The 14,278-nt window shown below is 37.1% G+C and overlaps 1 protein-coding gene across 3 annotated transcripts in view; it reads left to right on the top strand.

Annotated features, from left to right (window-relative positions):
• KIF6 (kinesin family member 6) overlaps positions 1 to 14,278 on the top strand; it is a 504,404-nt gene that overhangs the window by 244,257 nt on the left and 245,869 nt on the right. For all 3 annotated transcript variants that reach the window (XM_072642001.1, XM_072642002.1, XM_072642000.1), the window contains one exon: positions 6,857 to 7,075. In XM_072642001.1, coding sequence (XP_072498102.1) covers positions 6,857 to 7,075 — 219 coding nt within the window. The remainder of the gene's footprint in view (positions 1 to 6,856; positions 7,076 to 14,278) is intronic.

The raw sequence follows: 14,278 nt of genomic DNA, 5'->3' as shown, positions 1-14,278 counted from the left end.
ATTTCATCACAATTAAGGGTATTTCCACTGTAGAAATTTGCTTCACTAATTAGGTAGCACAGTGGATAGATCATGGGACCTGAAGTTAGGAAGACCTGAGCCCAAATACGGCCTCTGTGACCCTGGGAAAGTCACTTAATCCTCTTTGCCTCAGTTTCCTTATTTTTTTAAATGAGCTAGAGAAGGAAATGGCAAATCACTCCATCAACTCAACAACTTCTAGAGCAGCAGAAGCCACGGAATGAGAAATGGAGGAGATTTCCAGCCCAGGGTGACCTGGAAGGCCAACAGGAATTGTCTGTCTCACTAGACATGGAGCAAAGCCCAGTCCAGCCTTAGCCACATTGTGCCGGGAAGAGCAGGACCAGAGCAGGCCTCGGAGCCCCTCAACCTACAGGTGACAAAGACACTTCAAAGATCAATGAAAGACATTTTTCACCTCCATGACAAGGGAGCAGGGTCCTCCCCTAGGCCCAGCCCCAAGTGGTGGCAGAGGCAGCAGGTGGCAGCAGCTGGGGTGCCTGTGGCCACTTCAGGCAGCAACCTGTGTCCATTGTCCCATTGTTGGAGAGCTCAACATAAAGCCCCTGGGGGAACTGAGCAGCTGATCGGAACCTCAGTTCTGAGTGGCAGCCCTGCCCCTACCTAAAATGCCTGTGGGAATTGAGTAGCTGATCTGAATATAAGTCCTGAATGGTGGCCCTGCCACTGTCTAAAACCCCTGGGGAAACTGAGCAGCTGATCTGAATCTCTGCCCTCAGCAGGGTCCTGGGGCGTGGTAGAGCTGGAGGCCCCTGAGGAGTAAACCCCTCTCCCTTGATTGTGCCATGTTGGAGGAACTGAGAACTTACAGATCCCCAGAGTATACCCTACTCTTGACAAAGGAATCAAAAGTCAAGCAACTGGTTGGGAAAATGCCCAAAAAAGGGGGAAAAAAATAAGACTATAGAAGGTTACTTTCGTGGTGAACAGGTATTCTCTCCCATCCTTTCGTATGAGGAAGAACAATGTTTACCATCAGGGGAAGACATAAAAGTCAAGGCTTCTGCATCCAAAACCTCCAAAATAAATATACAATAGTCTCAGGCCATGGAAGAACTCAAAAAGGATTTTGAAAATCAAGTAAGAGAGGTGAAGGAAAAATTGGGAAGAGAAATGAGAGCAATGCAAAAAAATCATGAAAAGTGAGTCAACAGCTTGCTAAAGGACACCCCCAAAAAAAATGCTGAAGAAAATAACACCTTTAAAAATAGACTAACTCAATTGGCAAAAGAGATCCAAAAAGCCAATGAGGAGAAGAATGCTTTAAAAAGCAGAATTAGCCAAATTGAAAAGGAGGTTCAAAAGCTTACTAAAGAAAATAGTTCTTTTAAAAATTAGAATGGAACAGATGGAGGCTAATGACTATATAAAAAAACCAAGAAATTACAAAACAAAACCGAAAAAATAGAAGATATTGTGAAATATCTCATTGAAAAAAGAACTGACCTGGAAAATAGATCCAGGAGAGACAATTTAAAAATTATGAGACTACCTGAAAGCCATGATTAAAAAAAGAGCCTAGACATCATCTTTCATGAAATTATCAAGGAAAACTGCCCTGATATTCTAGGACTAGAGGGCAAAATAAATATTGAAAGAATTCACCAATCACCTCCTGAAAGAGATCCAAAAAGAGAAACTCCTAGGAGTATTGTAACCAAATTCCAGAGTTCCCAGGTCAAGAAGAAAATATTGCAAGTAGCTAGAAAGAAACAATTCAAGTATTATGAAAATACAATCAGGATAACACAAGATCTAGCAGCTTCTACGTTAAGGGAATGAAGGGCATCAAATATGATATTCCAGAAATCAACAGAACTATCACCTACTCAGAAAAACTGAGTTCAGTACTTCAGGGGGAAAAATGGTCATTCAGTGAAATAGAGGACTTCCAAGCATTCTTGATGAAAAAATCAGACCTGAAAAGAAAATTTTGACTTTCAAACACAAGAATCAAGAGAAGCATGAAAAGATAAAAAGGAAAGAGAAATCACAAGGGACTTACTAAAGTTGAACTGTTTACATTCCTACATGGAAAGATAATATTTGTAACTTTTGAAACTTTTCTCAGTATCTGGGTAGTTGGAGGGATTACACACACACACCCACACACACACACACACACACACACAGAAAGAAAGAGAGATAGAGAGCACAGGGTGAGTTGAATAGGAAGAGATCATATCCAAAAAAATAAAATTAATGTGTGAGAGAGGCATATATTGGGAGGTGAAAGGGAGAAATGAAATGGGACAAATTATCTCACATAGAAGAGGCAAGAAAAAACTTTTCCAATGGAGGGCAAAAGGGGGGGAGATGAGAGGGAAAAGGTGAAACTTACTCTCATCATATCTGGCTCAAGGAAGGAGTAACATGCACACTCAATTTGATATGAAAATCTATCTTACATTACCGGAAAGTAGGGGAGAATGGGATAAGCAGGGTAGGGGGAATGATGGAAGGGAGGGCAAATGGGAGGAGGGAGAAATTAAAAGTAAACACACTTGGGGAGGGAAAAGGTCAACAGAGAGAATATTAGAAATGAGGGTCAGGATAGGATGGAGGGAAATATAGTTAGTCTTACACAACATGACTATTATGGAAGTCATTTGCAAAACTACACATATATAGCCTATATTGAATTGCTTGCTTTCTCAGTGGGGTGGAGGAAGGAAGGGAAGTTGGAACTCAAAGTTTTAGGAACAAATATTGAGAATTGCTTTTGCATACAACTGGAAAATAAGAAATACAGGTAATGGTGTATAGAAATTTATCTTGCCCTACAGGACAATGGAGACGATGGGGATAAGGGAAGAGTGGGGTATTAGAAGGGAGGGCACACTGGTGGAAGGGGTAATCAGAATGCATGGCATTTGGTAGGGGGGAGAGATGGGGAGAAAATTTGGAACTCAATATTTTCTGGAAATGAATGTTGAAAACTTAAAATAAATAAATAAATGAGTGGGGGAGGTAGGTTAGGAGTCTGTAGTCACTGAATAGAATTTGAAATGTTCTGATCTTTGAAACCGTGCCACTCCCAAACATGATGGAGTCCTAGGCATAACTGTGATATTTCTGCCTGAAGTAGAAAAAAAGAGTGATTTTGGGGGTGGAGGTTAAGGAATTTTTGTGTGTATATTTTGTCAGGGTAAATAATGAAGAAAGATAACAGGGAATGGGGTAAAGAGGAAGATTGTGCTGCAAATACTGAAGTCATGATGGTGATTGGGAATATGACCTGGAAATTAATAGAAAACTATAACAAACGTGGGGAGAAGTTAGTACAAATACTGGCTGCATGGTCTTCAGAGTGAGAAAACTGACTTAGGAAGGGTGGTATTGAATAGTCTGGAAACTGAAACAAAGAGCAACAAACAGGCAGGCCTTGTTTGGCTCAGAGGGAACATAAATAACAATTGTTTCTGTTTTGGACAGAAACCCAGAAGGTCTTCCCTTTCCAAACTGATTCTTTTTCATGACTTGAGGTCATTCTCTGCCTCATTTCTTACCTAGCCTTAGTCACTGAATCAGTGTTGCCTCAGTCAAACCGAGACTTAGGAAAGACCTTAGCTTAGAAAGGTAAAGGTGTCCCCCTGCATCCGGGGCCATCTCTAATTGTTCTGATCTATATCTTGCCACTGGACCCAGGTGTCTCTGGAGGAGAAAGTGAGGCTGTTAACTTTGCACAGCCCTGTCTCACTTCATTTCACTCACATGTCATGGCATCACCTCCCTGATGTCATGGTCCTCTTCAAGAATGAAGGACAAACAGCAACAACAAACCTGGGAGATGGAGCAAAGGAACAATTGGCTACTGGTCATCTGGGTTACAAGCTGTATGGAGAGACCATGGGAAAATCAGGCTTCTATTAAAGTCAATAAGTAGAAGGAATGTTGTGTGAAAATGTTCACAATGCACTTTATCAACAACAAAATCAACATTTCAAAGGATACTATAAAATGGACTAGATAATTGATGAACCATATCAGAGTGGGACCAAGGAGGAAGGAAAAATAGAACAGGGGTAGGGCTTTAGGAGAAGGTGGTCATGTTCGTCATGTTGAAAGCGGTCATCTTGTCAGAGCAGACAACTGGAAATGGGAAGCCAGTACCACAGGATTCTTGTGACAGGCGTAATTAAGAGTCTAAGATAGATTTTCAGTGCTACTATTTTGGTGTAGAACTAAGAGATTTCTCCATGACGGGTGCTGCTTCTTGTAATTCAGCAAACAATATTTTGATGGAATATCTCTGAATATACTTGAAGAAGCAGAAATGAAAACAACAGGGAGACCACTGTGAGACTGTCTATTAGAAGGCCAAGGAATAAGATCATCAGTTATTTTGGAGTACAGTATCTGTGGTGGAGGGAGGTTACAGAAAACAGACCAGTAGGTTGTAAGGAAAAATTGACCTTTAGAAATGTCATAGACTGGCATTACAGAATGTTTCTAGAAGTTAGAGAAAAATATGAATCACCAGCTGAAGGATGAAGATGGGTTTGTCATTACTTGTCCCAGAAAGACTGCTTAGAGTAAACTGGGAGATTTGATTATGAAGACAATGCCTGTGATCTCTGAAAGATGATGGAGGTAATGAAAGAGGTAGGACAGGAAAAGGACAAATAGAATGATTTTCCAAAAAGAGAAGACAATAGAGTTTGTAAATTATAGACCAGCAAGCTTGACTGATTCTTGACAAAACTCTGGAAAGAAGAATGAACAATAAGAATGACAAAAATATATTATTAAAAGAATGAATTATTAAAGGAATGATTAATGTACATCTAGGAAAAAGAAGATGTTATCACGGTGGGATGAAATGGCATCGCAGAGCAAATTATTGCAATGAACTTCATTTCCTTTTTTTAAAAAAAAAAAAATAAAGTTGTTCCTCTGGTAGATTCAGGTAACTTCTGTACAGTTTGCATAGATTTTGGAAAAGCACTTGACAAAGGCATGTTTTCTTGTGGGCAAACTAGACAGATATACACTAGACCAGTAGTTCTCAAACATATTTGTCTTTGCCCTTTTAACAATTACTGGGAATCCCAAAGAGTTTTTGTTTATGTCGGTTATATCTATCAATATGTGCCATATTAGACATGAAAATTGACAAGTGTTTTAATATTTATTTTTTCAAATAATAAATGCATTACATGTTAATACATGATGCTTTTGTGAAAAAAATAAATATATTTTCCAAAACAAAACAAAAAATTTAGTGACAAGAGTGACATTTATTGTGTTATATATTTTTGCAGAACTCTTTAATGTCTAGCTTATCAAAGAAAACTAGATTTTCATCTGTTTCTGCATCTAATATGTTATAATGTGTTTGCTTGAAATATATGAAGACTACTTAGCCCCACATAGATGTGTAGATGGCAAAGAAAAGAGTATTTTAATAGGCAAATAACATCTTAGTATTATTATGAAAATCTTTTAGACCCCACAGGACCCCCTGAAAGGGTCTCAGGCACCCCCAGGATCCACATACTATACTCTGAGAAACCTTGTACAATATAGTTTAGTTTTAACCCTATAGGGTCTAAATGTGGATGTCATGGAGCACACCATGGCAAGGATAATCACAGCATAGAATTTTTAAAACAACAGAAAAGATAAGGAGGGTGAGTGGGAATGGGTGATTCTGAACTGTAGAAAGAGCTCCTGTAACATCCCTGAGGAGCAAACTAGCTATATAGACATTTCCCAGCATTGTACGTTTGATCCGGACAGAAGCCTCACTGAGCTAGGGCAGAGAAGTTCTTTTTAAATGAAATGGAGTTCTTTGTCTGAGAACCAGCTCAGTAATTGGTTCTTGTGCAATAGGTATCAACCTAATGGATTAGCTTTAGGGTAGGGAACTCCAAGCCAGTGATGTCAGGCACAATTCACTACCTCTGTAGTATCTGAAACCAAGAGAGACCTTTGATTTATTGTTTTTATTACAGCAGAATTCTCTGTGGGCTCATTATCAAATTGTTTTGGAGTTCTGAGACTTCATACACACATATGTGTATGTGTATTATTTATACATATTTATATGTGTGTACACATATAATATAAATGTATACATAATTAATTTATATAATTACATATAATATATTTATATATATGTATATTCCCATATACATATATTCACATATATCTACCCATTTCAAATCATAATATAAGATAATACAATATAAAATTTTGCTACCACCAAGAGTGAAGAATGAGGAAAATAACCTGAGTTTTCTATCACATGGTCCTTTTCGTACTTGCTAATCATTTTTTCTCTCTCTGCCGGCCCCGTACCCTCTTCCTGGCCCTTCAATAGAGGCATGTCCCAGGGAGCTGTATCACTGTTCTAGTGAAAATTCCTTCTTCTCAGTGTGCATTATAAAAATTGTCTGTATTAACAAGTTACATTCTTTTCATTTCTTTTTTGGAATCAAGAGAGGAGTGATTTTTTAAAATGTATTTTTCAGCTATTTTGATTGCATACTAAGTGAATAAATGCACATTTCATGTTTTTGTAAAAACCTTTTTAATTGGAACCATTAATATTCAGTCTTTGGAGTTTATACAGTTTGAAGTTGACTATGACAATATGAAAAGCTTCGGTTGTGTTGACTGATATTAAGGCATACTAACACAAGGTGAATATGTTGTTAGGAATGTTTACAAGCCTTTCCGTAACTTCAAAAATTCGCTATTTCTCTCTAGTCACTTTACCAATGTGGTAATAAATGTCAAATCCCAATAAACGGTAGCAGTGGAAACTGAGTCATAAATTGTAATACAAATTCCTTAAGCCAAGTTTCAGATATTCTGGTAAACATGCTTAAAAAGGAAAAGAAAAAAGTCCAGGATATGTTCAACCTACACAGTACCAGCAGGGGAGGGACGCGACTTTCACTGAGCTCCTCCCCTTTATATGGAGGCCCAGAAGACTCTTCAAAGGCATCGGTATCAAGCACTTCAAAACTGACCCATGAGGGCAGCTCCTTGGACTATAGGTCTGCTTTTCATCATAGGAAAACAGGTCAGTTAAATGAGTTTCAGATATTTCTAATGTAGATTGTAAATTGCAAAATAGCTTTCTTCAGTTCAAAATATAGAGGAATACATGCAGCAGCAAGATCTGTGTTGGTGTTCCTTTCTGATTACTCCCATGTATTTTACCTTCATTTCCATTTTTTCCAAACTACTAATTGAACCGAGAAATCCACTGAATTAAGTTTGTTGGCAAAGCCTAAACTAGATTAGACTATAAAAATGAGATGTAAAAAGGTCACTTGTCAAAGCCCTGCTGTGTAGTACAGACAGTGGTTAAGTGTAGCAGACAATGAGAAATTGATGGCCAACCACCCTGGCCTGAAGCTAGAGTCCCCAGGAGATCCAGAGATGAAGGAAGGTTAAAGAATTCCTAATCCAAAGAAGCAGGCACATAGTGAAAAGAAACAGAAACCAAGTTAAACAAGGCTAAATGTCAAGAGAAGTAATTAAGACAAAGAAAACAAAGAAAGAGTGCTGGAGGCACTGGAGGATGACAATGGAAGAGGCTTCTAAAACTGTCCTTTTGTCTTTACTTCATGACTCCTTGTCTAAGACTAACTTGCTGAACCAGTACTAGCACTCACACACCTACCACTGTCTGACGTAAACTGCCAGACATAATCAGGGAAAATGAGATGGTGGCTTGATGCTCTGGAAAGACCACTGAATCAGCACTCAGGGGTCTTGGGTTTGAACACCTGCTAGGTTATTATTATATCTACCTGTTTGGTCTTGGGCAAATCACTTAATCTCTCATCTGTGAAGTTAAAGAATTGGACTGGATAGCTTCTAAAGTTCCCTCCAGTTCTAAATCTGTGATCCTGTAACTTTAGAAGAGATGAGTCTTCTAAGCTGTTTAGGAATCCCATCGTCTCCCTGCTTCCGGGTTGCATATCACTACCATGATTCCATCTCACATAGATATTACAGGCCATATGGTTTATTTTTTTTTTTTTAACATATAGTTGACCTTTAAAGCCCTTCACAAACAGGCTCCAGACTTAGTTCTTATTACTCCCCTTAATACATTCTGCTTTCCAGACAAACTCACCTCCTTGCTATTATTTTATCTTCTGCCTCTCTAGATGCCTATCTAGGCTGGTCCCCGTTTGGAATGCCCTCTGGAGTCATTTCTCCTTCTTAGAATTCTTTGCTTCCTTTAAGGCTTAACACATGTCCTCCTTGAAGTTTTTCTTAATCCCCCAGTTGTGACACTCTTTCCGTTCTCAAATTATCTTGTATTTACTTATGTATATTTTTGTTATCTGTCTTAGCTCCTTTCCTTTCCCTCCCCCCTCTCCCCAGTGTAAGCTCCTCCTTGGCAGGAGCAGTTCTTGTCTTTTTTTTTTTTAATTTAAAATTTTTGTCTTTGTATCCCCAACCCCTCACACAGTGTTTTGCACATAGTTGGTGATTAAGAAATCTTTATTATGTGATTTTATAAGAATCAAATCTCCTTACTTCTCAACATATTGGATAGGGCCAATTCACCACTGTTCTTTTTCTATGCATCTTGCACCAAGGAATACTTAATAAATAGTATACATGAAAGCTATTTTTTTCTTTCTTCTTGCTTTATTTTTTTAATTACAAATGTAAAAAAAGTGGTCTGTTTGGTGCTTTAATTGCCAAATGACTTGAAAGATTCTCATTTGTGATTACCCAGGTCATGAGGTATTTATCGAAGAGACAAAAAAAAATGATAAAGACAGGAGTCATGTCTTTTTAGGTGGAATCTATAGAATATTATTCTACCACACTTCATTGTGATTCACAGGAAGGAGAATTAGAATTAGAATTAACTCCTTTAGTCCAACATCTCTAAATTCTTCACCATCAAATCACATTACTGTAAATTTTCTTATTATTCAGCATGTCAGGATAATAGGCTATTCTGGTTCATTAAATTATTTTGGTTAATAGAAATTACCAGTTTTCCAAGAATAGAAAAAAACGCTTAAAACTAAAACTATACTAAGGATAATTGTCTTTTTTTTTTGGTGATTCAGAATGAATTTCAGGATTTTGCATAGCAGTATCTCAAAATCATTATAAAGATAACTTTTCATTGTCCTGGTATACATATATGGTACTTGATCTACAGAAGCTATTTTGAACAAAACAAGGAATAGGAGCAATTATAAAAGATAAATGTATAGCTTTGATTACATGAAACAAAATCTTCTGCACAAACAAAATTAATGCAACTAGGACAAAAAAGGAAGTGGCTAAATGTATCAGATACCTGATAAGAGTTTGGAATCCACAATATATAAACAATTCACAAACATATTTAAGACCAAAATTTCTACAATAGATATGTAGTCAAAGGATTGGGGGGTGAGGTAGGGGGTAGTTTTCAAAAGAAGAATTGCAATTTATTAACAACCCTCTGAAAAGATGCTCCAAATTGCTATGAATAAGACAAAAGCAATTCAAAAACCCCCTTAAATTTCACCTCACCCCCTGAAAAGCAGCAAAGTTGAGAAAATAGAAGTAGTCAACAAAAGGGTGGAAAGCAAGATAAGCACATTAGTACATTGTTGGTGGAGCAACGATTTCAGCAGAACCACTTTGGAAAGCAGTTTGGAATTATGCAAAACCAGGGACTAAAATGTACCCCTTTGACTCCAAAATTCTACTAGTGTATAAACCTAATACCCAAGGAGGTTATTGATAAGAAGAAAGTCCCCATCTATACCAAAATATTTGTAGCAGTACTTTCTGTTACAGCAAAGAACTGGGAACAAGGTCGATGCCCATCATTTGGGGAATGGTAAAATAAATTGTAGCACATGAGTGTAATGGAATATTCCTGTTGTGTAAAAAATGATGTATATGATGAGTATAAAGAAGCATGGCAAGTTTTACATGAACTGCTGCATGAAGCAAGCAGAGCCAAGAAAATAAGATATACTATGACTAAAACAAGGATGTCAATTATATTTATTTTTAAAAGTAGAAAGAAGCAATGTACTATAGTGTATGGAACACTGGAGTTGGAATCGGGAAAACCTGGATATAAATCGTACTTTGAATATTTGCTAGCTTTATGACATGGACTTAACTCTCTGTGCCTAATTTTTTGTCATCTATAAAACTGTGATGATAATAATATCTGTAGTACTTAACTTGCCCATTGCTTTGAGTATCAAATGAGATCATGTATATAAAACCTTTTATGAACCTTCAAGTACTAAAGAAATGCTCGTTACTAGTACTTGCGTGCTCCGGTTAAAAGGAGACCAAATAATGGAGCTTTCACAAAATCAAAGAATTTCAGAGATGAGAGTGACATTTCTCCAACCCATAGCTGAACAGTAACTCACTTGATAACCTGACAAGGTCATCTGACCTATGCATGAAAACTGCCATGGGAGGAGGATTCAGGACCTTATAACCTATATAAATGCTATTATTGTTATTATTACCTCCATAGGCATCCTGTTTCTCTTTGGGGCAGCTCCAGTATTGGAAAAATTTTTTCCTTCCACTGAGCTGAAATCTGTGACTATGAAACTTCTTCCCATCATGCCCAGTTGTTCTTTCTGGGAAGCAAGAAAAACAGATCTAATTCTATCTGAAATACTTAAGATATTTGTCACATCTTCTCTTCTTCATGCCAAACATCTCTAGTTCTTTTATCCTATTCTTGTCTGGCATGGCTTTCTTTCCCTCTGTGATGCCCTGTTCTGCATGTACTCCAACTTGTTAATGTACCCCTGAAAATGTGGCATTTAGAAGTGCACAGTGTACTTCAGATGTGACCCGAACAGAGCAGAGTTCAGCAGGACAACTACCTTTATTATTCCAAACCATATGTTTTATTGACATAAACTAAAATCATAGTATTTTTTTGCCATTATTTCACACTGTTGACTCATACAGGTAATCCCATTGAGGAGATATGACTTATACTGAGCTTAGAGTCTGCTGAAACTCCTCAGGTCTTTTGTCACATGAGCTGTTTCTAACAACATCTTGTTGCAAGCTTAGAAAGAAGTATAAGACTTTTTTTGGAAACCTCCTTTTGTGTGATGGACAGCCTAGCTGCTACAATAGTATTCACGCATTTTAAAAGAACTGTGGGAAATCCTTGTGTTGGATAAATCCTGTGGAGGATTTTATAGAAAGACATGGACAAGAATCACATTGGATGAAATGATCAAGAGGTTCTCATACCAATGAGATCATAGATCTTTCCCAATACTGAAGCAGGACTTTACATTTTTTCCTAGTGAATTTCATCCTAAGAATCCCATGGGTCTAGCAGCTAGCTAGTCATTAGGAAATTTTATGGGTCCCAATTCTGTCTTCCAACTTGTTATCCCTCTCTAACTTGTGTCATCTGCAAACTTGATAATCCTCTTATTTTATCCAAATCATTAATTCAAAACATTTGATAGAATAGAGTTAAGGAAAGGTCCTTGGGTACTTTGCTAGCGACCATTTTCACAGTGCATATTTATCGATTAATCATCACTTTTTGGATGGTTCTGAATCTGATGTCTGTTAACTTTCAAAAAACATATTTTAATAACTTTTATTGTTTTTAGTCATTTCAGTGGTGTCCAACTCTTTATGACCCCATTTGGAGTTTTCTTGGCAAGGATACTAGAATGATTTTCTGCTCCATTTTTTTCTCCAGCTCATTTTGCAAATGAGAAAACTGAAGCAAACAGGGTGAGGTGACTTATACAGGATCACACAGCTAGTCTGTGTCTGAAACTGGATTTGGACTCAGGAAGATGAGTCTTACAGATCTAGTAATCTGTCCACTTTGCTGAGTACCTGCCCCGTTTTGATAAATATGTTTCAATATGATTATAGCAAATATATTACATAAATAAAGTAAAAAATAGAACTAATAATAAATATAATACAATCCTACATATTTTATGCATTTAAACATGTTATTCTAAGAACAGCAAAACATAGACTTCACCAGACTGCCATAGAAGCCTGTAATAGAAAACTGATCAAGGACTCCATGTCTATATGTTTAGTTATTTCCTGATCTACCTAAATGTGCTATCCTCTAACCTAGCAGTTCTCAAGCAGTTCTCCATTAATACTCTTAAAAATTATTGAGGGATCTCCAAAGAACTTTTTATGTCAATTATATCCATCAATATTTACTGCATTAAAAATTAAAATATTATAATATTACCATGAAAGTAGTTTTGACCTCAAAATTAAGTAAGCTTTCAAAAGTAAATTATTAGAACTCCGTATTTGAGAAAAACTGCTTGAAAAGGGGGAAATCGATTTGGTAGGAATTAGGGTTAGGCTAATAGTTTAGACCCTATTCTCACAAGAAGTTCAAAATGGATACCTCATAAGAATATGAGAGGTCACAGCCATTAAAAAATTAGAGAATAACAAGACCAGGTTTCCTTTCACAGATGGGACAACAGGGCTGGTTCTTATCCAAATAAAGAATAGATACTATTGTAAACTAAAACTAAATTAGGCTTAGTTCAACCACTTAGGTCTTAGGTTTTAAAATACATTAGGAATGTAGCCATTAGGATTTAAAAGATCTTAGTTTAGAAGGATGCACTTAAAATGTAAAAAGGGAAAAAAAGAATGAAAGTTTTTCCAATCTACTTCCACAGTCACCAGGTCAGGAGGGCACACTGAAGACATGAAGAGCCCATGGCAACCAAAATGTTTAGCATTTAGCAAGCCATAAAAAGTTTAGTATTACTGCCACCAGTCAGCCCCTGAAGTTTCCCACAGGCAATGAAAGCTGAGTTTTATTCTTCTGACAGCCTTTTCTCCTCCAGGCCAAGACTTCAGCTAAGGATTGGTTAGATGCAGGAATGTCCAGTGGTGCAAAAGGATGACTGCCCTTCCCTAATGACTGCTAAGCTCCTACAGTATAGGCAATCCAAAAATATAAACTAGATAATTTTGATTATGTGAAACTGAAAAGCTTTTGTGCAAACAAAATCAGTGTGAGTAGAAAGGAAAGCTTTCCATTAGGGGGAAGAATCTTTACATCAGCAATAACGGTTTGATACCTCAGATACATAAGGGAAGGAACAAATAATAACAAACCTAAGAAGCAGTGCTCCAGATCAGTAATAATAAAAGAAACAGATCCAAATACCTCTGAGGTTTCATCTCAGACTCAGAAAATTGGCAAAAATGGCAGAAAATAAGAATCAGCATTGAAAGGGCTGTGAAAAGGAAGGGCAATGGTGCAATCTTGGTAGAGCTGAGATGGGTTCAGACATTCTAGAAGATAAGGTGAAATTATGCAAAAACAAAAAGCAAATGACTAAAATACCTGTATCCTTTGACCTCCATATCCCAAAGCCAGGCATAAATACCTAGACAAAGACAGAATGCCCTATTCACCAACTTATTTTTGGTAATAGCAAAGAACTAGAAACAAAATATAGTTTCCAATTGGAGAACAAATAACCTAAATGTGGTACATGAATGTAATAGAATAATACTGTACTATAAAGAAAAGGGACATTCTGGATGAAGGTGATTTAAGAACCCAATATATCAATATAAAAAAGAAATCAAAAGTCCAGATTTAAAAAAAAAAATAGTTCCATAAGATTGGTAGCTGAATGGAAACTTGTGGGTCATCTTTTCATAGGATAACAGATTTGTAGTTGGAAACAGACTTTGGAGGTTATCATGGCAAACTTTTTAGTTTTTAATTGAGGAAATTAGGACCCAGAGAAGAGGTTAATTTCTCCAAGGTTATTTATGTTATTATCCAAGGTTATTCCCTACCCAGTGTTGTTGTAACTGTTGTTTTTTCCCCTAACATCACATCTGACTTCCAGAAAGAGGTTTTCAGTGAAGGAGGGGAGTGAAGTGAGGTGGAACAGATTTTATATAGAGGGATAAAAGCTAGGGAAGAATTGGAGATCACTTTAGAAGTTTTCATCTGGAAGACTAGAACAATTGTGATTTTTAAAAATGAGTAGAAATGAGAGTCGATTTCAAAATGAAATGTTTTAGAAGGAAAGAGGGAGGTATTGAAGTGCCATAAAAAAGAATTGTTGTTGTTCAGTCATTTTCAGTCACTTCTGACTCTTCATGGCCCCATTTGGGGTTTTCTTGGTTAGTATACTGGCAAGGATATCATTTCCTTCTCCAGCTCATTTTACAGATAAGGAAACTGAGGCAAACAGGGTGAAGTAACTTGCTCAGGGTCACA

Source organism: Notamacropus eugenii, chromosome 2, assembly GCF_028372415.1.
Source record: "Notamacropus eugenii isolate mMacEug1 chromosome 2, mMacEug1.pri_v2, whole genome shotgun sequence".
NCBI classification, from domain to species: domain Eukaryota; kingdom Metazoa; phylum Chordata; class Mammalia; order Diprotodontia; family Macropodidae; genus Notamacropus; species Notamacropus eugenii.
The sequence above is the reverse complement of the archived record's forward strand: the minus strand, read 5'-3'. Positions and strand labels throughout refer to the sequence as shown.